The following is a 26638-nucleotide window of genomic DNA, read 5'->3' on the forward strand; positions in this document are numbered from 1 at the left end:
TCCCCCGATGTTAAGTCCATCTTTTCTGCCATGGGTCCTGTCTTTGCTAGCACTGCCGTCTCACGGCACTCTTTGCCTTCTCGTTTCTCTTTTTCCAGCATTGCAGACTAGTCTCCTTTTGATCAGTTCCCAAAACAGTGACCACACCTCCTACCTGCCAAGCACCAGCGACCACACACAAGGCTCTCAACCTTTGCTTCTGAGGCACTTCTTCTGAAGCTGCAAGCCAGAGGAACAGTGCCAAAGGGGTGACAATGGGATGGCTCTGCTCTGTGCACTTGTATTTCAGTTTGTATTCTATTGCTAGCTAAATGCCTTACTCATTCAGAGGTTCAGTTAATGCCCTGTGGAAATCACAGTACATGTCTCTAATAAACTCATATTCCTGTGGCTTATTGTTTTATCCTCTCTTTACCTCATACCTTCAACGGTTCTTTCCTCATCCTCAGTCTCAGCTGAGAGACTTTCCTGAGGAAGTTTTAGTCAGAAAAGACTTTCCACCAACTATCACTGCTTGTCTACCCCTCCTTACACCTGTGGATGCCAGACCTGTGGATGGATGGCCATGTTCCTGCCTAGACCCTTTTCCTTTCTCTTCCTCAAACAGATGGTGCTTGGGCAATGTTCCTTCTGCATACTCAACACTTCCCTGGCCTCTGGATCTCTTCACCGTACAATCCCTCTGGAGGAAAATCACCCTGCCATTCTCCCCATACTAGTGCAGCCACGCTGTACAGCAAACCCCACTTGCAAGCTTCTCTTGGCTCTCCAATCTCCTTTCATCATCAGCGCTCACCCAGACAACTGTATATCCCCAGGCTCGCAAATGAGCTTCATCTTCACACCTCAGTTCTCACATTCAGTCCTTCCAGAGTGGTGTTCGACATAGTCGACCTGTTTTCTTCTAGAAAGATCTGCTTCACCTGCCTCAGGTGGCCCATACTTGGAAGTTTTCCTCTTATCTCTTCATACTTGTTCTACTTGAAACAAACCCCCCACTTTGGAGGATCTAGGCTTGCTCTTTTATCTTAGTCTCATAATTAAAAAGCCTATCTCTGTGGAAATGACTTCGGACATGCTTTCCAGAGTCTAAACATTGGCCCTCCCCCAAGAGCTCCAGATCTGGGGTCCCTCTCTCATCTGAATGTGTATCAGGCATCATAAACATAGTCAATTTCTCCATAACTCACCTCACAAGCTTCTATTCCACATAGCCAACCAATCTAATGCCCTTTCTCACCGTAGTTCCAATTTTATTTTTCTAGTAACTTTAGCTGAAAAATGTATTGTCATGGCTTCTCGTTTTCTGGTTCTCTCATGTTATATCCCAGGTCCATAATCATGTCCTATCAGCTTCCCCTTAAATCTGTATCCAGAGTTCCATGACATCCTAGCATCCTTGCCTGCCATGCTGGTTCTTATGACATCATCCATGTCTGGAAAATTACAACTGACTCTTAATGGTTTCCTTTGTTATGTCTTTTCTTCCTTCAACCTGTCTTCTACACAAATCAAATTACAATTGTTTCCCTCCATTATAAAAAAAAAAAAAAAAAAAAAAAAAAAAACCCTTATGGTGCCACTGAAGTTAAAGGGAAAGTCTTCACTCTTGGCCTCTGAGGATTGGCCCTCCATATCTGTCTACCTCCTTGCTTTCTGGCTGTACTTCCTCTACCCACTATGGTCTAGTCTTCCTGACTACTGTGTGCTCCTTAGCATACTGGACACACTTACAGCTCAGGTTCTGACAAGTTCCTAGCCAGAAATTACCTTTCCCAAAGAATCTACCTCTCCTGAAAGCTTTGTTTAAAATTACCTTCTGGGCTGAGTGTGCGGCTCAGGTTGCATAGTGCTTGCCTAGCATGCACAAAGCCCTGCATTTGTTTCCTAGCAGCACATGAAGAGGGTGTCGTGACTCTAATCTCAGGACTACAGAGGTAGAGTCAGAAGGACCAGAAGTTGAAGGTCATCCTCAACTACATACCAAGTTTGACGCTAGCCTGGGCTACACGAGCCTGTCAAAAAGAAAAAAAAAAAAAAAAAAAAAAGATAACTTCTTTGTAAGCGTTTGTCCGCTTCTACAGTATATATAAACTTTTTAATCCCACTCTACCATGTTGTATTCTTACCTTCTGTTACTATGAAACACATATTTCATATTTTTCTGCCTTCCTCATTAACATAAGTATTTAATGAGAATAAAATATGTGTCTCCTTTTCTCACTCCTAAGTCCATAGTGCCTAGTAAATTAATGCTTGGAAGTGATCAATAAATGTTTGCTAAATGCATACACAAAGAGACCCTGTCTACTTCATATGTCATCTGTTATCTAGAATTCAAATAGCTTCAAGGCACAATGAAACCAAATGTGCCTTTGAAATCATTGTTGAAAAAAAGTAAATCATGTTTAGTATGTTCCGTATATATATATTCTTTTTTTCAAGATTAGTGTTAGAAGATTAACATTTACTCAACTACTAGTTTTCTCCCGAGAAGGTTAAAGGGATGGCTTATGGAGCCATTCATTCACATAACAGATTATGTGTAAACTCTACGAGAAAGAGAGAGCAGATGAAGGTAAAGGTGGTTATACAAATGACCAGGAGTAACACTCCCCTCCCTTGCTCCTGTGTCACCTGAAGGCAGAAGGTAACAGTAACAGTACCATTCTAGTAAGATAGCTGACAGAGGTGTTTGTCTGTGTAGGAGCCTAAGGACCTGAGTTTGACTCCTGGATCCCACAAAGTAGCAAGAAAACACTGAGTTCCAAGAGTTACCCTCTGACCTCTATACATAATCCTGACTCATGGATACCTGCTCATATGTATTCACACACAATAAAAAAAATGTTTAAGTAACAGAGCCTGTCAAAAAGCTTTTTAACAATCTAACCATAAAGTTCTATTATTCTACCAATGGTAGTTCTTATTTACCTAAATACTGGATTAACTAGAAGATTCTGTTTCCTGGTGGGACTAGAAATAGCACAGTCCTAGTAATGTTGAAGAAATCCTTCACATATTTGATAATAATCTGGCATGTACTTGGCAAATCCAACCATGGAAATTTTGGTCATCCCCTTCTGGGGCTATTGACCTTTTGGACACATTCAATATGTGACTGTCACCTGGTCACAATACCTTGAAGACTTGCTTTTATTTTTCTCTTTCTGCTACTAAGCAAGGATCTTCTTGAATAGGCAGAGAGACCATTATGTAGGAGGTAAAATACAGTCAAAGAATAATCTTTGGAATAGGGAACAAACTCAAGACAGGCAAATGCCATTTAGTTCAACTTCTGTTGAACCTGAGATGCCTTTATAACACATGCGTGAAAATATCTAGTTGAGTATATGCTTTCTAAAAATAGAATAAAAGTCTAACTATAATCAGAGGTCTGTAGATAATCAGCCTGTAGTGATTGTCCTGAAAAGGGGACAATCAGACAAGAAAGGAGTGCAAGAGGCAGATAGTATACAGCTCTTCAACATCAGATTTCCTAATGTGGTATTTTTCAAATTTTGAGTTATAACACATTTCATCCAAAAGGAATCAGTATTCCATATGGTCAAAGATAGACTTTGGAGCCAAAAATGCCTAGATGTATAACCTAGCAACACCACTCATAGGCTATGTGACCATGTGAGCTACATATTTCTGTCTGTGCCTCAGTTTCCTCTTCAGCAAAATGTAGGTAACAATAATTGTGTTGCAATTTTGTTGTAAGAATTAAATACCTTAGGAGTTATATAATTTTTGGAATGTAAGTATATGTATATTTATAAATATATTTTAAATAAGAATGGGAAAGCATTCTTAAGCTATCCTGATTGTTTGCATTACACAAATGTATCTAAACATAGATCAATGCCAATGATATGTACTCATACATAATCATAAAGACAACACACATTGGTTAATCAAATATAAAGAAAAGTCTAAAGCAAGTCAAGTTAAAAGTTACAATGTGAGGAATGGAGAGATGGCTTAGCAGCTAAGAGCACTTGTTGCTCTTGCAGAAGATCTGAGTTCAGTTCCCAGCACCCACATGGTGATTCACGACCACCTTTAACTCCAGTTATAGGGATCAATGCTCCCTTCTAACTGCTGTGGGCACCATGCATATATGTGATGCACTTACAAGTATGCAGGAAAAACACAATAAATGAGTAGAGATAATTTTTAAAGTTACAATAATTTTATATAATTTTCTATGTGCTTTTGAGCAAAACTAAATCACTAGTCTAAGCTTGCAACGTAGCACTGGCTGCTTGAGTTTAATGTGTTCCTCTTACCAAGCGCCACGTCTGACTCGGGCCTCCTAGTGCTTTTCAACTTTTCCATAGTGCCTCCAGGTAGTATTTAACCTTAGAACATGTCCAGCCCTGTTTCTTCTTGGCTGAAGGTAATTAAAGCAGAACCTGTCAGTATTGATGCATTGTTCATGCATACAAAGGCAAAAGGCTCAGAAATCTCTTGGTATTGCTAGGTTAGAGAGCAGACATCCAAATGGTCTATACATGTGTGTGTGTTGTTATTTCTGAAAAAATTGTCAAAATGAAGACAGAAGTCCAGTCTTCTGAAGAACTTGTGTATATTGGTAACATGTCATCTGGCCCCAGTTTTAAGAAATAAGATTCTCAGGAGTTGCTTGGAAAGAGAGTGATAATAATGAAAGGCTAAAGCACTATAAACTGTAAGAAAGAAAATACCTAAGTACGTGGGGGGTGGGGGGAGGAGTTAGGACAGAAAGAGAAATTAAAGACAAAAATGAGGAAATTTGCTGATTGGGGTAAGATCTTGAAAGGTAGAGGAGGACCAGATATGGTGGAGCACGCCTTTAGTCTCAACACTCAGGAGGCAGAGGCAGGCAGATCTCTGTGAGTCTGAGGCCAGCCTGGTCTACCAAATGAGTCCTAAGACATCCAGAGCTATGTAGTCAGACAGTCAGGCTAGAGTAAGAGGAAGTGAACTTCCACACAAGCTTGTTAGTTTTCGTTCAGAGACCTTTGACAAGAGCAATTTAAGGAAGACGGGGTTTATTCTGGGTCACAACTGAAGGTCACAACCCCCCCATAGCAGAGAAGGAAAGGCAGCAAGATGTTGATGCAGTGCATCACAGTGCATTTGAGTCAGGAAACAGAGAATGAAGAACTCATGCTGCCGCTCAGATCCCCTTCCCTATCTATAACAGTCTGGGACTCCAACTAGGGAATGCTGCTGCTCCTAGTGGGCATGCCTTCCCAGCTCCATGCAATCAGTATAACTGTCCGCAGACATTGCCAGGGGCCCATCTCCCAGGTGCTCTCAGAGTCTGTAAAGTTGACATACTGTGCAGATTTAAGTCTCATTTTTAAAACGTATACACTTCTTGCTAGGTAAAGACCATAACCAACAAAGCTTGCCTCGTCAGGGTTTGACTGGGATCTTGTGCCTCACAAACAGTAAGAATGTATGCACAGCTTAAGCCCTGTAAAGAGCTTCAGGATTAGGAGACCAGTTGATCAAGATGTGCCGGAAACAGAGTAGAGTGCAGGCAGCCAGAGTTTGGGAGCTGAGGCTAGTATTGCCAGTTGTTCTTACTAATTGTGAGCACCAGGGATGTGTGCCGCAGCATCCTAAGGAAACAGCCGGTAGGAAGCCAACCTGGATTAAACGCCTAAGCATAGGAAATTAATTAGTTTTCCTTCGATGAGATTTCCTGTGGAAATTAATCATTTTGCTTTTATGATGAAGTTTGATGGCTACGGGGCAGGTCTGGACAGCTGACTTAATGTAGTTTTACCTGCTCTGCAGATGGAATAAACAACTGCCTGAAAGCTTTGTTTATACCAAGCCTTGATGCCAAACAGGTGTCCCAGAGTCCCAGAGATGGTGAATCAGAAACATGCACAGGGCATTTTCTCTGGCGAGGTTTTCAGCTACTCAATAAAAATAATAGTGGATCGGGGACAGGAAGCCTTATTTTAAGATTTCTATACTTCTAACTACCTAAACCCAGAATATACTGTCAAATTACTCTGTGTTGTATGAAAATAACCAGGAGGCATACATATGTATGTGAGTATATGAGAAGTGATTTTTTGATACCAGGTAGGAGTGATATTGATTTTCACACTGATCATGAGAAATGAGTTAATATATTTACCAAAAATAATACCTCACAAACTAGATTCATTATGCCACAGTGCTGCCTTGTAGCTCTCCTGTGTATGGATGCGTGGGACCACAGGTTGCTATGTGATTCATTCAGAGTGCAAGTTTGAAACAGAAACCATCTTATTGTAGTTTGAGGTAAAAAATGTAACTCAGGGAACTAAATGTAATACCACGCAAGAACTGAAGGAGTGGATGTCAGGAGGCTGCCACTGGATCAAAGAAAATCATGAACTTTTGGAAACTGCAGAACACCACCTCTCTTAAGACCTAGATCTAAGGGGAAGAAGTTTGAAGGCAGTTTTTATACCCTCCATGACATCTCTATTGCCTCTTAACATTCAGTTCCAGTTGATCTGTATTAACAGCAGGAAGGGAAAAGAAGATATTCTATTTCTCACTTCAGCTTCCTAGATACAGTAGACAAGCTTCTACACATGCAAACCTAATCGTGAATTCCATTCCCAAGCGAGGCCATGAAGCATAGGGCTTTGTTTCATATTAGTAAGACAGTTACAGAGATGAACAAGTGGGTCACAATAAAGTCAGCCAGACTTCATTACTAAACACCAATGGTTCCACATCGTCTGCCTATTTGCATTCTCACAGTCACAAAGAAAACCCCTAAGAGGTACATACTATTTTGATTTCCAGTTAATAGGTAAGGAAACAGAAACAGCAGGAAACTAAACTAGCCTGCTCATGGTCACATACTATGTAAATGGAGGATAAAACATAAATCAGGCAGATTTGAATAATGTGAGATATGTAGTTCCTCCATATACCACTTACGTAAGAGCTGATATTGTACCTTTTATATAATATATAACACTTATCTACTGTCTCATAGACTGAAAATTTAAAAAAAAAAAAAACTATTTACAAAGAAATATACCATCCAAGCCAACGGGACAGGTGGGCAACATGATACATTAATGCTCTTAGAAAAAAATTTTTTCCCAGAATACTAAACAAAAATATTATTGCAAAGCTCTGGGGTGAACATGTCCTAGGTAAATTAATTTGATTATTATATTGTATCACTGATCTGTGATAGCATACCACCCTCATCTTCAGTAGTGAATTGATCCTGGTGTAAAGTCATAAATGCATACGGATTGGCCCCATAGTGAATGCAAAAACAGAATTTCATTATGGTGAGTCATTTTTTTTTTATAGTCCATGTTGATCATGGTCCTTCTTGGGAATTTACAATATTGTCAAATTATAACACAAATTCCACACTTTGGAATATGCACTGTAGGGTGTCTTTCTTACAGTTCCATTGCAGTATAGAGACATCATGACCAAAGCAACTAGTAAAAAAAAAAAAAAAAAAAAAAAAAAAAAAAGTTTAATTATAGGCTTAGAGTACATGGTAGTGGAAGCAGTAGATGAGAGCTTTACATTGTGATCCATAGGCAGCAGGGAGGGAGGGAGGGAGAGAGAGAGGGAGAAAGAGAGAGAGAGAGAGAGAGAGAGAGAGAGAGAGATTGAGAGAAAGTGTGAGTCTCTGGCCTGGTGTGGGCTTTTGAAACTTTAAAGACTCTAAGAAGGCTGCACTTCCTCATCTTTCCCAACTAGTGACGAAGAATTTAAATATATGAGCCTATGGGGCCATTCTCATTTAAACTATTACATGGGTTTCTTCTTTTTAAGATTTATTTATTTATTATTTATACAGTTTTCTGCCTGCATGTGTGCCTGCACACCAGAAGAAGTCTCCAGATCTTATTTTAGATGGTTCTGAGCCACTATGTGGTTGCTGGGAATTGAACTCAGGACCTTTGGAAGAACAGACAGTACTCTTAACCTCTGAGCCATCTCTCCAGCCCTACATGGGATTTCTTAATAGAAATAATGTAATGAGTGACTATCCTTTGATTATGGAAGAATGGAAACATATTACATTATCAGAAAGTGCTCTGTAGAATCCTGCATGTAGTGGAAAAAATAATACAAACCAAAACAAAGGTCAAGTTGACTATGCTTGAACATACCCGTAATCCCAGCATTTGAGGAGCTGAGGCAATAGAATCACAAATTTGAAGATGCCTTTTGCTAAATAATGAAACCCCATTTGTTTGTTTGCTTACTTGCTTGTTTTAAAAGAAAAATTAAAAGATTCTGTAATGGATTTAATTTAATGAAATACATACAAAGAACATATATATTTCAAGATTCTAATAAATTCACCATCAATAATCACAACCACATCTTACAGTCTTTCTTGGCCTACTAAGGTCATGCATAGTTACTTTTATGCCCTGTGCTGGAATAAAGATATGTTAAATTTAATTCAGTGATCTAGTGGGACATGAAGGGGATTAAACCCCTAAAAGAAACAAATATTACTTCTAATTTTGCTATAAAAATAGCAATATAGACAGCTCCTTATCAGGGCCAGGATGAAGGATATTTCAGGAAGACTAGATTTCCTATTTACCTAGTGATTAGTATTCACTCATGTCTTCCGGAAGGCCACATAGAAAATAAGCCAAAAGGAACCAAGAGGAAGCTTTTTTCAAGGGAGGAAATAAAGAGCTCAAAATGAATTGTTGTGAAAAGCAACATAGATCATAGAGATCTGGAAGCAGAGTTGAGGCTTTCTAATTTCTGGTAACATCTCTTTCCACTAAAGCAAATGACAGAATCTTTGATGTGAAAATTAAAAACTCTCTCTTCTAAGAAGTAATTTTGCACTAGAATATTTCCTTGAAATCCCATATATTTTCCTTTAAATTATTTATGTTTAAAGTATATAACATATTTTGATATGCATAGACACAAAAAAGTCACAAAATGATTATTACAACAAATTAAACGTGTCTGTCACTTCACCAGTTACATGTAGTTGTGCCCATATGTACACACATCTGTGTAATAAAAGAAAATAAAACCTATTCTAGAATACAATATTTCCCTGCCGTATTGAGAAAATATTTTTGTTGTGTGTCTTGTTTTCTCTTGTAAGACACTGGGATGCAGAGATTCTTTTAAAAGATTTATTTATTGACTATGTATATAGTATTCTGACAACATATATGCCTGCACACCAGAAGAGGGCACCAGATCTCATTATACATGGTTATGAGGCATCACGTGGTTGCTGGGAATTGAACTCCTGACCTCTGGAAGAGCAGCCAATGCTTTTAACCTCTGAGCCGTCTCTCCAGCCCCCGAGATTTTTGTTGTTGTTGTTGTTGTTGTTGTTGTTGTTGTTGTTGTTGTTGTTTTCTAAAACACTACAACTCCCCAGTTTTCTGGGAGACAGCACTGCTCATGAACATCCACAAAGCAGTGTGGTTCAGGGAGCAGAGCGAGGCTCACATGGCTTGAATGTCAGGTGACACAAGAGAAGTTGGAACTTGTCCTGAGACGTACACGGTGAATGAGAGTTTGCCTGGTAATATGAGAGGTGAGGCCTTCTCTGGGGAACGTTGCTTAAGAAGTCCCAGGTGCTCCTGAGGGCCTTAGTTCTACACATAGGAAGAGGCTAAATGTGGAGACCAAGACCGTTGATGCTGAGCAGCATCAAGAGGCTAAGTCATGACAAGGAGTGGAGTTTTTATTCCTGAGTTCTGAAACTTGTCTCCAAACATTTTTAAGTTGGCAAGTAAACTGTCAGCACTCCCATACTTATTTACTTGTTTATTGTACACACAGACTATCTTGGTTCTACCCATTTCTAGGGGTATAACCGTGAAGTTCTTTTTTGTTTGTTTTGTCTTGTCTTTTCATGACAGGATTTCTCTGTGTAGCCCTGGCTGTCCTGGAACTTGCTTTGTAGACCAGGCTGGCCTCGAACTCACAGACATCTCCCTGCCTCTACCTCCAGAGCGCTAGGATTAAAGGCATATGCCACCATCACCCACTCAAATTTAAATTTGTTTTAAATTTACCTTTATTATTTTGGTTTGAATGGGTGGTTTTGTTTTATGTTTTTTGGGTTTTTTGTTGTTGTTGTTTTTTTGTTTGTTTGCTTTTTAGCATGTAAATCTGTTCACCAAATGCATGTCCAGTGCATGAGGAGGCAGTGAGCCTCCATGTGAGTGCTGGGGATTGAACCTGGGTCCTTTGTTAGAACAAGCGTTCTTAAAGACCAGGCCAACTTTCCAGCCCATGAAGTTTTTTTATAATATCAAAATATAATGAAGGTGTTCTAGTTAGGGTTCTATTTCTGCAAAGATACATTATGACCACGGCAACTCTTAAAAAGAAAAACGCTTAATTAGGGCTGGTTTTCAGTTTCAGAGGTTTAGTTCATTATTGTCATGGCAAGAAGCATGGCAGTATGCTGGAAGAAATGGTGCTAGTGGAGCTGAGAGTTCTATATCTTGATCCACAGACAGCAGAAAGAGACTGTGTGCTACATTGGATGGAACTTGAATATATATGACATCAAAGCCAGTCAGCACAGTGACATACTTCCTTCAAGGCCACACCTGCTCCAACAGAGCCATACCTCCTAATAGTGCTATTCCCTATGGGCCAAACATTCAATCACATAAGGCTATGAAGGCCATACTTATTCAAACCATGACAGAAGGTTACCTCATAGATCACCCCGAAAATCAAGTACATTAATATTTGGAAATCATTTTGAAAAAAAGAACTTAACCTGTGAAAGTGATCAGTAATGATAATTTTGCTACAATATTATTTGTAAAATAAAGAATTACTCCTGGTGGCACTCAGAGGAAGGATAGCAGGCTACCAAGAAGAGACTTGATATCCTATGAGCATATACAGGGGGAGGAGGTCCCCCTCAGTCACAGTCATAGGGTAGGGAAGTAAGGGGGAAATGGGAGGGAGGGAGGAATGGAAGGATACATGGGATTGGCTAACAATTCATATTACTATGAATAAATTAATAAAACATATTAAAGAAAAGAATCACTCGTATCACTATGTCATCAATACATAAACAGAGTTTTCATAGGGGATTCTTGATAATGGGTTTTAGAGAGGGCCTTGCTGTGTAGACTACATCCTTATCCAATTGGTAATCCCCCTGCCTTACCCTGTCTCATGCTGAGATTACAAGAATGTGCCACTACACCTGGCCAAGCATTTTTATAACAGATGAAAATCCACCCAACCTTCTCATTTAAGGAGACTTCTTGACAGTATAAAAATTCTGCCCCCATTTTCTAAGTGTGTGTGCACATGTGTGTGTGCGTATAGAAAGAATAAACAATTTTTGAAACTCTCATTTTTATTGTATAACTTTTCCAAAGGCAGAAAGTAGGCTAGGGGCAGGAGAAATGGTTCAGTGGTTAAGAGCATGTCCTGCTTTTTAAGAGAACCAAGGTTCGACTCCTGGCACCCTTGTTGGGTGGCTTAAAACCACCTGTAACTCCAGCTCCAGAGGAATTTGATGCCTCTAGTCTCTTCTACTTGCACACACTTGTGCCTACCCCTACACAGACACATGTATATATACATGATTAAAAGTAACAAAATATTCTTAGGTAGTAGACTGGAGAGTTGATTCAACCGGAAATAACACTTGCTCTGTAAACATGAGGACTTGAGTTTGAATCCTCGGCACCTATAACGTGAGTCACAGCTGCAAGTGCCTGTAACTACTGAGGGTCCAGTTTAGTGAGAGATCTCCCAAGGCAATAAGGCGGAGAGCGATAAAGGAAGACACTTGACATACTTATCTGGTCTTTTCATGAGTGCACATGCACACTCAATTGCTCATGTGCATACACATGCTCTCTCTCTCTCTCTCTCTCTCTCTCTCTCTCTCTCTCTCTCTCTTCCTCCCTTCCTCCCTCCCTCCCTCCCTCCCTTTGCCTCTCCCTCTCCCTTTCCCTCTCTTTCTCTGTCTTCCTTCTTTCCTCTGCCACTGTTGGGTCTGGAGTCATGTAAATGAAACACCAAGGACACCCTGTAGTCAAGCAAAAAAGTTTATTTTCCAGGTGACAGTTATTGTCAGCCAAAGAAAAAAGAAAATCCAAGGGAAAAAAGTACAGGAGTTGAAGCTGCAATGAAGAGCAAGCTTGCTATAGTCTTTTAAAAGCAAAAAAGCCATAAGCAGAAAGGCATGTACAGAAAGGGGAGGGCAGTCTTATCTGGACTGGTCAGTACCAAATGAGCTCATTGTTTTTACAAGGCAGTAGTCAGCAGATGTGATAAGGAACAGAGAGTCAGCAACAGTGGTAAACCTATCTTGGGAATGGGAACATCTGTTTGTCCTTGGCTTATGGATGGTCTCTTTGTTCTGCTGTTTTGTTTTGCTGTTTTGTTTTGTTTTGTTTTCTCAGAACTGATGGCCTATGTGCTAAGATGGAGAACAGGTCTAAGATGGAGTCTGTTTATATGTTTAGCTAGTACTTTCAACACACACACACACACACACACACACACACAGGGGAGTGTTTACTTCTCATCATTAATATATATTATTTGTGGCCCGAAAGACAAAAAAAGTATATTTAATTGTACCATTTTTGTGAATTGTATTGAAATGTCACATACAGGCAGGATAATATACAAATTTAAAGTATATAACTCATGTAATTATATGCTTAATATACCCATGTAATCACCACTTATATAGATAGAAAAGTACCTACCCCTTTATTTCCACCCACCCTGCCTTTTTACCATAGGTTAACACTCTCTGAATTTTGTGTTGTTTTGTTTTTTGAGACAGAGTTTTTCTAAGTGTTGGTTGTCCTGGACTCACTTTGTATACCAGACTGGCCTCAAACTCACAGAGATCTGCCTGCCTCTGCCTCCCTAAATGCTGGGATTACAGGCATACGCCACTGCGCCCAGTTTCACTATCTGAATTTCTAACACCACTGATTAGTGCGCTTCTCTTGTGTGTCAGATATGATCACATACTATGTATTCTACTGTGTCTAGCTTTTTGGCTTAATGTTTGAGAATATTATTTATGTTATTAGGTATAGCTATGGTTCATTCATTTTCACTTATTTATAGGACTCATCGTATGAAATAGCACATTTTATTTATATATTCTATTCTTGATTGGCATTGAAATTATTTCTGGTACTTGATGATGATATTTGATATTTTGCATATTTTGGGTACAAATGTATTTATTTAGGAACAAAACTTGTAGAATGATGACTATATTTTAGGAGGCATTGCTAAACAGTTTTTCAAAGTACAAGTTAATTTATACCATCATATGAGTCTTTTGTTCTTTCTAGCACTTGTGAACTCAAGAGGCCCAACAGTGTGACATTGGATCCCTCTGTCTTTCAGCCTTTTTCTATGTTTTTGTTTCTTTATGCAAGGACTTTAACTGTGATATGAAGGAATGGGGAAAATTAATCTATACTATCGTTTTGGGAAACCTAATGTTGGCTTAATTTTCATTTCTTAGATAACTATCGCATTTGAAATGAAACTTCTTTTCAAATTTTAATCAGCAATTAGAATATCTTCTACTGTCCACTCTCTTGACCATTTTTGTAATGCATTGTACTTTCTTTTCCTTCCTAATTGTAGTAGCTTGCATGTTCTAGATCTGTTGTTGTTGTTGTTGTGAGACAGGGTTTTGCTATGTAGCCCTGAGTATTCTGGAGCTTTCTGTACACAAAGATCTGCCTGCCTTTGCCTTCTGAGTACTAGGATCAAAGGTGTGCATATGTTGCTATGGCTTATACTTTCTCTCTTGTTTTAGAGATAAAATTTTTAAAAACATTTTTAAGATTTCTAGTTATTACATATTTGAATGTGTGTGTCTGTGTGTGTGTGTGTGTGTGTGTGCAGGAGGAGGTCAGAGAGTACCATATCTCCTGGAGCTGGAGTTACAGGCAGTTGTGAGCCCTGATGTGTGGGAACTGAACTCAGGCCTCTGCAAAAAGAGTCTGTATTCTTAAACAATGAGCCGTATCTCCAGCTCTAGAGATAAGTGTTTTAATGTAAATTGATTTTAACATAAGATTTAGAATCTCTTTCTTTAGCATCATGGAATATATTTTACTTTACAAACTTTATTGTTTACATTTAAAAGCATAGTTCTTCATTCTAGCATGATTTACAAGTTCAAAGCATACCTGGTAGCAATGAGAATGGATAGGATAAATAATATAGTTGTTCTCATGGCTCATGTGGTAGATGATGCTAGAGACGAAATGATGAGCTTAGAGCTGCTTAAGTAATATGTTTGGCAAGATTTGGTATAAAGGATATGATTTCGAGGCATTTAGGCGGATTCAGAACCTCTGAGGAGAGCAAAATTTATAAAGGTGAGTAAGCTGATGACAACGTTAGTGATAATTGATGATGGGGAATTCCATGCCCTTTGATGCAAAGTATGGTTTTCCAATCTGACTGCCTCCTGCTATTGAGGCACGGGAAATTAGGACCGAATTTAAACGAGTTCCAAGCTTGTCTGTCTAGCAAAGCAAGCCTAAGTGGCTGTCCTTGACAAGTTTGTTTCATAGATACAAGTGCCATTAGGGGCTAACAAGGTGGCTCCTTCTACAAAGCATTTAGTGCCAAGCCTGATGACTTGAGTTTGAGCCCTAAATCCTATGTGCTAGAAGGAGGGAAATGACCCCTGCAAGACCTCCACATAAACACTGTGGTTTGCTTGTTCACACATAGACACACACACACACACACACACACACAGAGAGAGAGAGAGAGAGAGAGAGAGAGAGAGTAAATAAATAAAACTTAAAAAAAATTTAATGCCAGAAATCATATGTGACTAGTGACTAGTGTCTATCTCTAGGAAACACCTTCTAGTTAGAAGCATTTAGAAAAGAATTCCTGGCTATGTGCTGACTTCCTATCATCTACAGACAATCTAACTTAGAAAATTACACCATCAGTATGGATAGTAAACAGTTTTTAATGTGGGGTTCCTTAAACACAGTAATGGTAGCTTGATAGCATTATAACATCAGTACAGTGTAATTTGCGGTGGTACATTTGAAACTCCTGAAAAACATAGACCTTTGAAATCTGACCTTGATCTAGAATTTCTTTACTCAAAGACTAATCAGGGAAGGGGAAATTTCCATCATCAGGAACTATTTTTCCGAAGCTAATCAATGTCAACCTCTCAGTCCCTCCAGTTTCTGGGTCAAGGCCTTGAATATTATTAACCAAAAGCAAACAGAGAACAGAAAGGGGGACAGACATGGACGTGAAGATGAAAAGGAAGATAACCCAGGCATTGTGGTCCACTTGCAATTCCAGCACCCACCCATGAAGCTGATGCAGGAGGATTACATGTAAGGCCACCCTGAACAACACAATGAGAACCTAGCTTTTAAAAAATGGTTAAGAAGAAGAAAAGAATAGGAGGAGGAGTTATCATCGAGATGGAGAAGGACAATGATGGCAGTGATGACTGCAGCCATGACAACTGTAGGGCAGAACCACCAGGTGAATAACTGGAGAGACTGGGAGTGATAAATCCAGAAAAGCAACTCAAGAATGACCTTGACCAACCCTTTTCAAGACCCACTAAGTGTCCATCACTAGAATACAGGAAAAATACCTAGGACAATGAGGGGCACTTAGAGGAGAGAAGTTCCTCATCTGTAGGTTAGTTCAAAGATAAAAGAGTTAAACCCAGTATAGAGTTGCACACCTTTAATCCCAGTAATTGGGAGGCAGGGGGATCTCGGGGAGTTCAAGGCCAGCCGTGGCTATGTGGAGAGATGTTGTCTAGATAAACAGAATGATAGACAGACAGACAGACAGATAGATAAGATAGCCTATATTTTATCCATATCTCCAAAATTATATAAATATAAAAAACACTGGATTCTACAGAAACCATTTGCATCACATGGAAGTTGAAAGAAACCTGAGATTCACTTCACACAGGCTGCATCTAGCATGACTTATTCTTCACAACCTTGTGGTACAGACAGAGCAAACTTCTAAACCCTGCCTTACTGATGGAGAAAGTGCTGCTCTGAGAGAAAGGTGACATAGTCAATGAAAGACTCTGACTAATAAGCTGCAGAGGTCTGACTCTTTCCTGGTGCTCAAGATGTCGAAGCCAGGACGTTTTTGGGGTCCTCTGGAGTGAAATTCCAAATTTCCCTGGGTATCCCAGTAGGAGCTGTGATCAACTGTGCTGACAATACAGGAGCCAAAAATTTGTATATCATCTCTGTGAAGGGAATCAAAGGACAGCTGGACAGGCTTCATGCAGCTGGTGTGGGCGATTTGGTGATGGCCACAGTTAAGAAGGGCAAACCAGAGTTAAGGAAAATGGTCCATCCCGCTGTGATAATTCGACAATGAAAGTCATATCAAAGAAAAGATGGGGGTGTTTCTTTATTCTGAAGATAATGCAGGGGTCACAGTAAACAATAAAGGCGAGATGAAAGGTTCTGCGATCACAGGTCCAGGTGCAAAGGAGTATGCAGACTTGCGGCCCAAGATTGCAGCCAATGCAGGCAGCATCGCATGATTCTCTGGTGTACTTGTAAAATATATTCACAAAAGAGTCTTTGCTCTAAAAAAAAAAAAAAGCTGCAGAGACCAAGAGAAACAAGATGGCATTAAAAGCTACTCAGCTAGGAGAGATGGCTCAGAGGTTAAGAGCACTGATTGCTTTTCCAAGGGTCCCAAGTTCAATACCCAGCAACCACATATTGGCTCACAACCATCTATAATGTGATCTGATGCCCTCTTCTGGCCTGCAGGTATATATGCAAACAAAGCACTGTATATATAATCATAAATAAATAAATATATTTTTTAAAAAAGCTACTCAGCTAGACACCATGTTGCAAACCTGTAATTTGAACTGCTTAGGAGGCTGAAGGGTTGCAAGTTCAAGCCCAACCTAGGTACATTAGTGAGTTTCTGTTTCAGAGCAAAAAGAATAAGAAGTAGTAATGCATCTAAATGAATAGAGTGCTTACGCTCATGCAGAAGACCTATGTTTAACCTTCAGTATGCCGCCTACAACAGTAGTCATTTTCCAAGTTGATATACATGAATGGCTCGTGATCAGAGGCCATAAACACTGACTCTAGCCATTATGCTATATACTTCATAAGCAGGAAGACTTCTGTGACTTTGTTAATCATTTATACCAAAAGCATAGAAAAATAACCTTATTTGAATAAAATACTCAGTAAATTACTGAATGCTAATTGAATCAATTGATATAATGTTTGAAACCTCCAGGTCAAATCAATACTAAGTCACAGGTCTAATGTATTAATCCATTCGTTGTATTAGTCTTATCAGTTACCTAGAGTTAACTATGGGCCAGGAGTACAATTCTGGTTGATGTACATTTCTAACCTATGTGTATCATTCAGATTCTCATTGATGTAACAAAACATCTGAACAAGCTGAAGGGATCAGTATTTCTTTGAATATTTGAGAGATTTTAGTTCACGGTGGCCCAGTTGATTCTCAGCCTGGGCAAGGTGAAGCAGAAAATCATGTTAATGGGAAGCATGGGCTGGCTCACCTCGTGAGAGACAGGAAATGAGGGACAAAAAAGGAGGAGAGATAAAGTGTAGCCCCCAAGACCAATATGATGACCAACTTCCTCCAATAGGACCCCACCTGTGAAATCTTCTACCATCTTCCAATAATGCCACCAACTCTCCAAGAGATTTGGTACCTGAAAAATACCTTCCAGAGCAGGTGTATAATGTCACCTGAAATTGATTTGGGGCATCTGGCTAATTGGTAAGTGTTTTGAGTTCTGGGAATAATAACAATGAAATTAAAAAGTAAAAATACTAACAGTAAAAGCATTTGGCAACATAGCCAAATACCATATGGCACCTAACCTTCTATTATAATGCCAAATTAAAACCCTCATTAAACACTAGTAAAACACTAATTCAAATGACAATTTAATAACCCTTAATAATTCAATCACTGGTTATTAGTTAACATCTTTTAATTACAAACGAAAACAAGTACCCATGAAAGGTAAGTAATTGGCCTTAAAAAAGCAAAGTGAGGGACTCATGTGATGTGTTAGAATCGATTAGTATGAAGAGCCCATTGAGTAGGTCAGAGTTGCCGAGATACAACCGCGTCTCGCCTACTAGGTCTACCAGCTGATCATCAAGCCTTCAACACGGGAGCCTTAGGGCACACTTCATCCTCAACCCATAACAGTATGTTGCCCGAGATTACACACGTGTTCTTTGCTACTAAACATATTGATACTTGAGAAGCGTGTTAAGTAGAAAGCATGACTTAGGAGAAAGGGAGAAAAAAAATGGAGGAGGAAGCTCTGTGACATTAATCAAAGCATGGTTTTAAAACATAAACCCTGCTTTTGTCTCCTATTTTCTTCTCCTTCATCTACTTTTTCTTCATGCTTATGTGTGCTTTCCTTAGGCAACCATGGGACGATAGGGAAAGATAACGCCATAATAATTCATCTCATGAAAGAGTTGTATTAACAGCCTCAAATCCTGAGTCTGGGAGATAATGCACCTTCTAGGATCTCTTCTAAAACTTTAGTTCAGAAGCACAGCTTTGATGAGCTAATTGATTTTCTTTCATCTGTGCAGATGTGATTGAGTCCTACATTTGTGGCCCATGACTTGATTAAAAGATTAGAGAGTGTGCTTTCACACTCTGTTTCTCCTAAGAAAATGAGGCTGGCAGATGAGCCCTCTCTGCCTCATGGCCTATATAGATATCTTCGAATTGCACTACCCATGGTGTCCCAAATTCTGTCCCACACAGATACGTGGAGACCAGATATCACTATCCATAGGGAAGTGGTTAGCCAGCACTGGGTTATGTTGGCATCGCTTCTCTGCAGCCTGAGTCACCCTTAAAGCGTCGTCTTCTCTGTATAGCGTGAAATAGACAAAAGTGGTATTCAAGTTTAGATGCTTTTTGGATTTTTTTTTTTATTCTTTTAAAAAATATGTTAAAGAAGAAACAGACACTTCAGAGAGCAGCCTCACTGTCAAAAATAGATGCAATGAAAACATCACTAAACCATATACAGAGTGGACTTTCATTGCTAAGGTGCTTCAGCCTCTGTTTTATTTATTAATCAGCATTGTCTGCAGAGAGAAATTATGTATCTGAGATGGTCATTGGAAACTATAAACCCAAATATCAATCTTGTCTGACAGACTGTCTGTCTTTCTAAGAAATTTCAAAATCACCTATCCAAAAGCCTTTGCTTCTGAAAAAGAAAGTGCCTTCCAAAACAGGTTTATAATGTGACCTGAAACTGGCTAAGTGGTAAGTGTTTTACATTCTAAGAATAATAATAATAAAATAAAATTTTTCAATAAAAATAAAAACATTTGGCAATGTACCCAAATGCCATATGGCACCTAACCTCCCAGGGCCATACCAAATTAAAGTCTTCAATGAACACTAGTAAGACACTAATTTGAATGACAAATCAGTAACCTTTAAGAATTCGCTCATTGGTTACTATTAAGCATATTTTAATTACATATAAAAATAGGTAACTGTGAAAATCAAATGATTTGATCTCAAACTTTTCTATGAAATACTTGGGCACAATCAGAAATGTCTCTTCAGTGTTTATTGCAACTAAGCTGCCAAAAATGCTAGGCTGAGTTATATTCATGGTGCCTTGAGCCAAAGAAGGATACAAAACAACCCAGGGTGCTGTGACAGATGCTGATAGGGATACTGTGGGATTCATAAGGTGACGCTTAGCTCAGCCTGGGAAGTTCAGGAGGACTTCCAGAGGCAGCGGTGTCTGAGCATGTATTAGAAGAATGGATGGAATGGCTAGACAAAGAAAAGGTTGGCAGAACAGCGCCATCATGTTTTCCAAGAAGAAGGTAAGAGCAGATGTCACCATCTCTGTATGTCAAGTTTGTAAGTGTTCTTCACTGAGAACAAGGCCTTGCTGCTGTAGTTAATAGAAAATCAGTAAAAAAAAATTCTAGGAGAGGGGACACAAGACCCAATGAGCATTTTTTGAAAAATTCTGCTTACATGCAAGGAAAATAAAACAATAAAAAGGAGACACATTGAGAGAGGACCTGTGCGAATACAGTGACAACAGTAAGGGCTAGATGGAGCAGAGAAGCATTTTGGAGGGAGAATTGGTGTGATTGGATATTTGATTGAATATAGAATTGAGGTTTGAAGCTGAATTTTCTTACCTAGATTGCTTTAACTGGGCTATACATAATAAAAGGCTTCGTGTTCTTTTAATGTCTATTAATTTGTCTAAAACCTAGATATACAATACTGCTGTGACATTTGGTGTTTATACTAAACTTTGAACTTTGCATAACATATCTTTTTGTTTGATCCCATTAAATATGAAATTTGATAGACTTAGAAAATTATTTAGCTAAAATTACCCAGTTGAATTTGGCAAAGGTAGGAATTAAACCAAGACTCCATATTTCCCAGTATTGCCATAGTCAGTTCCAGGCCAGCCAAGGAGACATAGTGAGATCTTGCCTCAATAAAGCAAAACAAAGATAGCAGATTCTGAAAGATTTCTGAATCCAATATGATGCAAAGAATGTTGGAGCTCTCCAAAGAAATCCTGAGGGTATCTGGGAGGAAGAGGCAGCCAGCAGAGAAGAAGGGGAAATAAAGTCACTGGTGATGCTAGCTTCCAGCTGTCAGAATACACATCAGTTACAGAAGCAATGCTTTCACTGAGCCTTTCTGTAAACCACATTAAGCCTGGAAGGTGGTAAAAGACCAGCAGAGAGTGGCTATGGACTAACAATTACTTCAGCGTCTCCTCACCCTCCTAATCTGTCTCAGGAGAATAGATTGACTTGTCGATTGGGTTGTATCAGATTCTCTATGCAGTGACTATGAAAATATGCCTATTCTGGTTGGAAGTGGGAGCTAGTGTGGCTACATCATTAAAACAATAGAAAACCCCAGTCTCGGTGGACAGAGGACTCATCCAGTCTTGATCCCAACAAGTGAGAAAAATAGAAGTTTTCGACGCAAAGTAATAGAGCTGGAGTTACTTGCAATGACACCACAATTATTTTGTGAGTTTTATCCCTCCTCTTCCTCTTCCTCTTCCTTTTTCTTCTGTCCCGCTTTTCACTATGAAGAATGACCTCGAACCTTCTGCTTTAGTCTCCAATCTTGGCATTACAATCAAGTACCATCACGCCCAACTGTAGCCTTTCCATCCATGTTAGTGCCTGGAAAGCAGCAAGGTGCCTGTCTACAGTGATATATACATGTGTGGGCAGGGGAGCACTTTTATCTGCAGGCTTCATTAGTGTTTTATAGGAGCCAAAGAGGGCAATGCTTTCAGGATGCCTCAAGAGAAATCACTTTGTAATAAAAGTTTTTGACTGCTGTGTTTCTTTTTAAGGCAGCTTGACATGCAGTCTCCACTAACTGACCTGCCCCAGAGATCAACTCTTACTTGTAGCTAACTGATTTCATAATGGTGGTCAAATAACATGTGCCCAACAGAGCAAATCAATCCACAGGCCTTCATCCTTCTGCAGGAATTCATTAACTTCCTGCTCCCAGTCTGTGTCAGTGTTCATCACGCTCCATGGCATCTAGAACTATTATTGGAGTTCATACTGCTTTAAAGAAACACACACACACAGGCTGGAGAGATGGCTCAAAGGTTAAGAGCACTGGCTGATCTTCCAAAGGTCCTGAGTTCAATTTCCAGAAACCACATGGTGGTTCACAACCATCTAGAATGAGATTTGGTGCCCTGCTTTGTCATACAGTTGTACATGGAGGCAAAACACTGTATACATAAATAAATAAATCTTTTTTTTTAAAGGAACACACACACACACACACACACACACACACACACACACACACACCCCGCACTGGGACTCATACTTTTACCCTAGCTCTGGTTCACCATCTGAGCATATAGACTGTACACATACTTTGACTCCCAGCTGCTATTTGATGTTTGAGGTTGCAATGAAACTCTGGCTGGCCTCTATCCAGAGCACCCTATGAGGTAAGGGAGTCAGCTGACAATATGGCCCCAGTTCCAGTCTGCACCCAGCTCTTTTTGTCCTGCACAGTTTACAGATTTTCCTTATTTATGTAAAATCTAAGGTCATTGTACCAGGCCACCTTGGTCCCTCACTAGTCACACCTTAGTCACACCTCTTGCCCCGCACTCTGCCCCCCCCCAACCCTATTGTCTTTCTTTTTCCTTTCTCAGAAGGACAGGGCTAGCCTAGTTTGGAGTCTCTGTGATGCCACCTCCTGAGATCATGGTATTTCAGTGTATATCTTTCTCTCTTTTCACTCTAACTTTAACAAAACTCCCACATCCCACCCTTCCCACCTTTTCTTTTTCTTTTGCTTCTACCATTCATTTTTTGTGTATGTCTCCCCTTCCATGTTTCCATTCTAGCAAACTAATGCTGATCACCAATCCTACTGTGATGTTTTTCTCATTTTCTTTATTTCTCTACTCATATCCACAACAACTAGCATGCTAATATACACAGCACTACTGGTGTCCCTTTACTTCCCCAACCAATTGTTCCTTAAGGAATAACTGTCCTGGTAAACTGATACTCTGTTTTCATGGAGTGTATACGAATGACAGTGACTGTAGTTGTAGACAGCATTCACTTTGCAGAGGATGTCTGGGTATAGCGCCTGGTGCCCTGGACATAAGTCTAAACAGGAAAAATGCTACTTCAATGTAAGCATTCAGTGGAAAGCCTCACCAGTAGAATGGAGGACAAAAGTTCAGAGTTTGAAGAAAACATAGAGGAACTGAGTCACTCAGTCAAGGTCAATGATAATTTTTTTTAAAAAATCAAGAAAGAACATGCAAGATCCTTGAGACACCATAAAAAGGCAAACTATGTTAATCACAAGCTTCAATAAAATCTTGAAAGAAAAATCCCCAAATCTAAAGAAAGAGGTGCCAGTCTAAATGCGAGATGCTCACAGAGCACTAAATAGGTAGGACTAGAAAAGAAACTCATAGTGTTTTACTATAGTTAAAACAGTAACTATGCATAACAAAAAAGCATATAGAAAGCTGCTAGAGCAAAAGACCACATCACACAATGAACACAGGCTACTCAGACAAACTGCTGACTTCTCAACAGGCTTCATAAGCCAGAAGTTTACGAAACACAGACCCATCCAATTTTCATAAAACACACTCGACTAGATAAAAAGGCACAGATTAATCCCATTGTAGCAATGGTCAGTAGCTTCATACTCCACTCTCACCGTCAGACAGATCAGTGAGACAAAAACTAAACACAAAAACATTGGAATTAAATGACATCATAAATCAAATGGGCCTAAGGGACATCTACAAAACATTCTACCCAAACACTATAGGAAACACATTCTTCTCAGGAGGCCATGGAATGGTCTCTAAAATAGATGACATATTACAACACCAAGCAATTCTCAACAAATACAGTAAAACTGAAGTAATTGCTTGTATTCTATCTGACCACCGTGGAATAAAACCATATATCAGTAGCAAGAACAATTACAGAAAAATATAAAAATTTACTAAGATTAAACAACACATATTGAATTAGGAATGGGTTATTGAAAAAAATCAAGAAGGAAGCTGAAAAACTTCTAGAAGTGAAGGAAAACAAAGCCATAATATATCAAAACTTATGAGATCCAACACAAGACAGACTCCAGGTAAATGGCAATGATACATTTTAAGGAATTGGGAAAACAAGATCAAAACAAACCTCAGATTAGTACCTGATAAGAAGGAAGTCAGGGAAACAATTGTTAATCTCAAGGATGGGAGAAGACAGACCCCTGACTTAAACCATTATGACCAAATTAATTAAAGCAAACAATTAGTTAAAGCAAACATTTAAAATAATGTATATGGTGTGGGGGGGAGGACAAGATGTACTGCCCAGCCTCCCATCAAGTTGAGTTCAAGACATCTGGCTCCACTTATTAGCAGCTCAATCAACCAGCACACGACTAGTCTAGTCTTCAGAAGATGCAAAAACCATTCAGTCAAAACAAGAATCCTTAATCCCAGCACTTATTGGCATAGCATGATCATGGCAAGCAGCAAGAGGGATTCCACACAGACATGGGGGAGACGGAGAATATGGAACTGTCAATGCCATTGGTGTCTAGACTCACCAGAAGTTGGGGGACACACCATTTCTCCCCTATTGTCTCTAGGGATGCAGCCTTGCCAGATTTGTACCCAGTGACAGTGTTATCAGCCTCTGGCTTTGAGAGAAAGGGTTCTTCTGTTTTATTTGCCTACACCTCAAGGTGCTTCATGGTGCAGTCGTTGAACCTAATATACTTGTGCCTTGCTTTTTTTACTATTTACAGAAAAGTGTTATTGAGTTTCCAAGTAATTGGAGATTATTCAGGATTCTATTAAAGATTTCAAATTTAGTTTGTTTAGTGCTAAGTGTCTATGTAACTCATGTCTGTTGCAGGATATTTGATCCCATTGTGAACCCCAATATTGTGAGCTGAAAAAAAAAACTTGTTTGTTTCTTGTTGTGGTGTGGCTCAGCCCTAGGATACACCTTTAACCCAAGAGCTCTTGGGAACTTTGAGAGATGAGTATTTAAGACAGAGTGGAGAAGGAGAAAGAGCTTTTCCTTCTGGAACATAAGCTGAGTAGGAAGGTCAGCTGGGTGCTTTTTCTGCCCTTCTGAGCTAGCAGGCTTTCACTCCAGCATCTGAATCCTGAGTCTTGATTGGGAGGTAGAGAGGCAGGTGGAGCTCTGTGAGTTCAAGGCTAGCCTGGTCTACAAAGCCAGTCTAGGACAGCCAGGGTGGTTACACAGAGAAACCCTGTCTCAAAACACACAAACAACAACAACCCCCCCCCCCCAACACACACACACAAAACAAAAAACAGGCAAAAAACAAGAACCCTTTTAAAAGTATGCTTTGAAAATGCTTTTAGGAAGGGACAACAAACACGGAGAAAAGCTTGGAACAATCGAGTCTTGAACTAGCATTCGATTGCCTACTTCAAACTGAATGGTGAGGGTGGAATAAAAATCTCTGGGCTGGAGAGATTGCTCAGTGGTTACGGACCCGGGTTCAATTCCCAGCACCCACATGGCAGCTCACAACTGTCTGTAACGCCAACTGACACCCTCACACAGACACACATGCAGACAAAACACCAATGCACATAAAATAAAGACAAATAAATTATTTTTTTTTAACTTTTAAATAAATAAATTAAATCTCCAGTTGATGGGTTCTTTTAGTCTGGTGAGTGGTTTTCCCCACACAAAACAGGTAAAATGAGTGAAGTTCCTCATCCCTCTTCCTCTTGTTGAATGCTCTTCTCACTTCAGGCTGTTGGTGGCAGATATTTCCTGGCTGAGGGGCTCGGAGGTTCCTGCTAGCCAGGTGAAGAATTAACACTAGCCCTGGAATGTTTACTATTATCTCCATTATAAAGGGGACAGCTCCCGGCACTTCAGTATCGGAATTTCAAAAACAGCCAGCTTCCTGGCAAGTGAGTTGGGATTTAAGGATAAACTTCGTCTTGGCTCCCCTAGCTGGCTGCCTTCACAGCTAACAAATTTTTCTTCTAAGATGAGGAAAAGAAGGTGGGAGTGGGGAGAAGAGGCGATAGGACCTTCTACACCTGGAAAGTAATTTATTTCTCACTTTAAGCGCTCTTTCTAGCAACAGGAGAAGATACTCCATTTCTGAATGAAACTGGTCCTTTGGTGTTGCAAAACATCTCAAACCAGCTCTCTGGTGACACTGGGAGGGTGGCCCCACCTGCTTCCACTCCTACGAGGCTTTAGCCAACAGCCGGGTGTCAGGTGTGTGCGCGCCAGGTGAGTTTCCACGCCCCTCCGCCTTGCAACTCTGCCGCCAGGCAAGCGCCATGCAGCTGAGTTTGCGACCAGCTGCTTGCTACGCCGAAACGCCCTGGAAGCTGTCTAAGGCACGCGGGTGAGAGGTCCGACTTGCTTTTCTCAGCCTTAGTGGCCCTGACAGACCGGGTGAGGGAATGACTGCCACTGAGATGCAAAAAGCACGGCTGTACCTCCTGCTTGCCTTCCTAGAACAGCGGCCCTTGCCAGTTCTCAGCATTTGCTGTTTGCAGGCATCTGCTGCTGCCGCGGCCGCTGCTCTGTGACCCTGTCTGTTGCTGTCTGTGTTCTAAGAAAGCAACAGTCACCGAAGTTTCTCCTCCTCCGTCTCAACACAACAGCCCCCAAACTGCTGTGGGTGAGCTTGCTTCTCCATTAAGTTTCTCTGTGCGTGTGAGCATAGACTTGCGCTGTGTGTGTGTGTGTGTGTGTGTGTGTGTGTGTGTGTGTGTGTGTGTGTCTGAGTTGGGGGAAGGGAGGAAAGACCTGCTGTGTTTAGGAATGTGAAACTTGCCGCAGATTTAAACGGGTTCCAGAAATGCCTGGGTCCACGCTGATTTCAGAGCAACTGTTTGCTGCATGCCTGGTTAAAGTGGAGTCAGATGCTGCTTGGGGACAGGCTAGTCAGCTGTCTTTCAAGAAGGCGGGTTTCCTTGTCCAAAAGAACCAGATAGGCTTGA

At 40.1% G+C, this 26638-nt stretch overlaps 2 protein-coding genes across 24 annotated transcripts in view; both read left to right on the forward strand.

Annotated features, from left to right (window-relative positions):
* Positions 1-26638, forward strand: part of Dlg2 (discs large MAGUK scaffold protein 2) — a 1899378-nt gene that overhangs the window by 1649844 nt on the left and 222896 nt on the right. Inside the window, exon 1 of one of the 23 annotated variants that reach the window (XM_051148941.1) lies at positions 25952-26312. The exons of 21 other annotated variants lie outside the window; for them this stretch is intronic. The gene's annotated coding sequence lies outside the window, so the exon portion shown is untranslated. Of the gene's footprint in view, positions 1-25951; positions 26317-26638 lie in introns of those variants that run through there. One more of the 23 variants, XM_051148940.1, reaches the window with a different exon arrangement.
* LOC127192347 (60S ribosomal protein L23-like) lies at positions 15480-16585 on the forward strand. The gene is given in 3 exon segments (XM_051149647.1): positions 15480-15543; positions 16160-16437; positions 16439-16585. Coding segments are annotated over 3 exon segments (489 nt in total).

This window comes from Acomys russatus, chromosome 7 (genome assembly GCF_903995435.1).
Source record: "Acomys russatus chromosome 7, mAcoRus1.1, whole genome shotgun sequence".
Taxonomy (NCBI): Eukaryota; Metazoa; Chordata; class Mammalia; order Rodentia; family Muridae; genus Acomys; species Acomys russatus.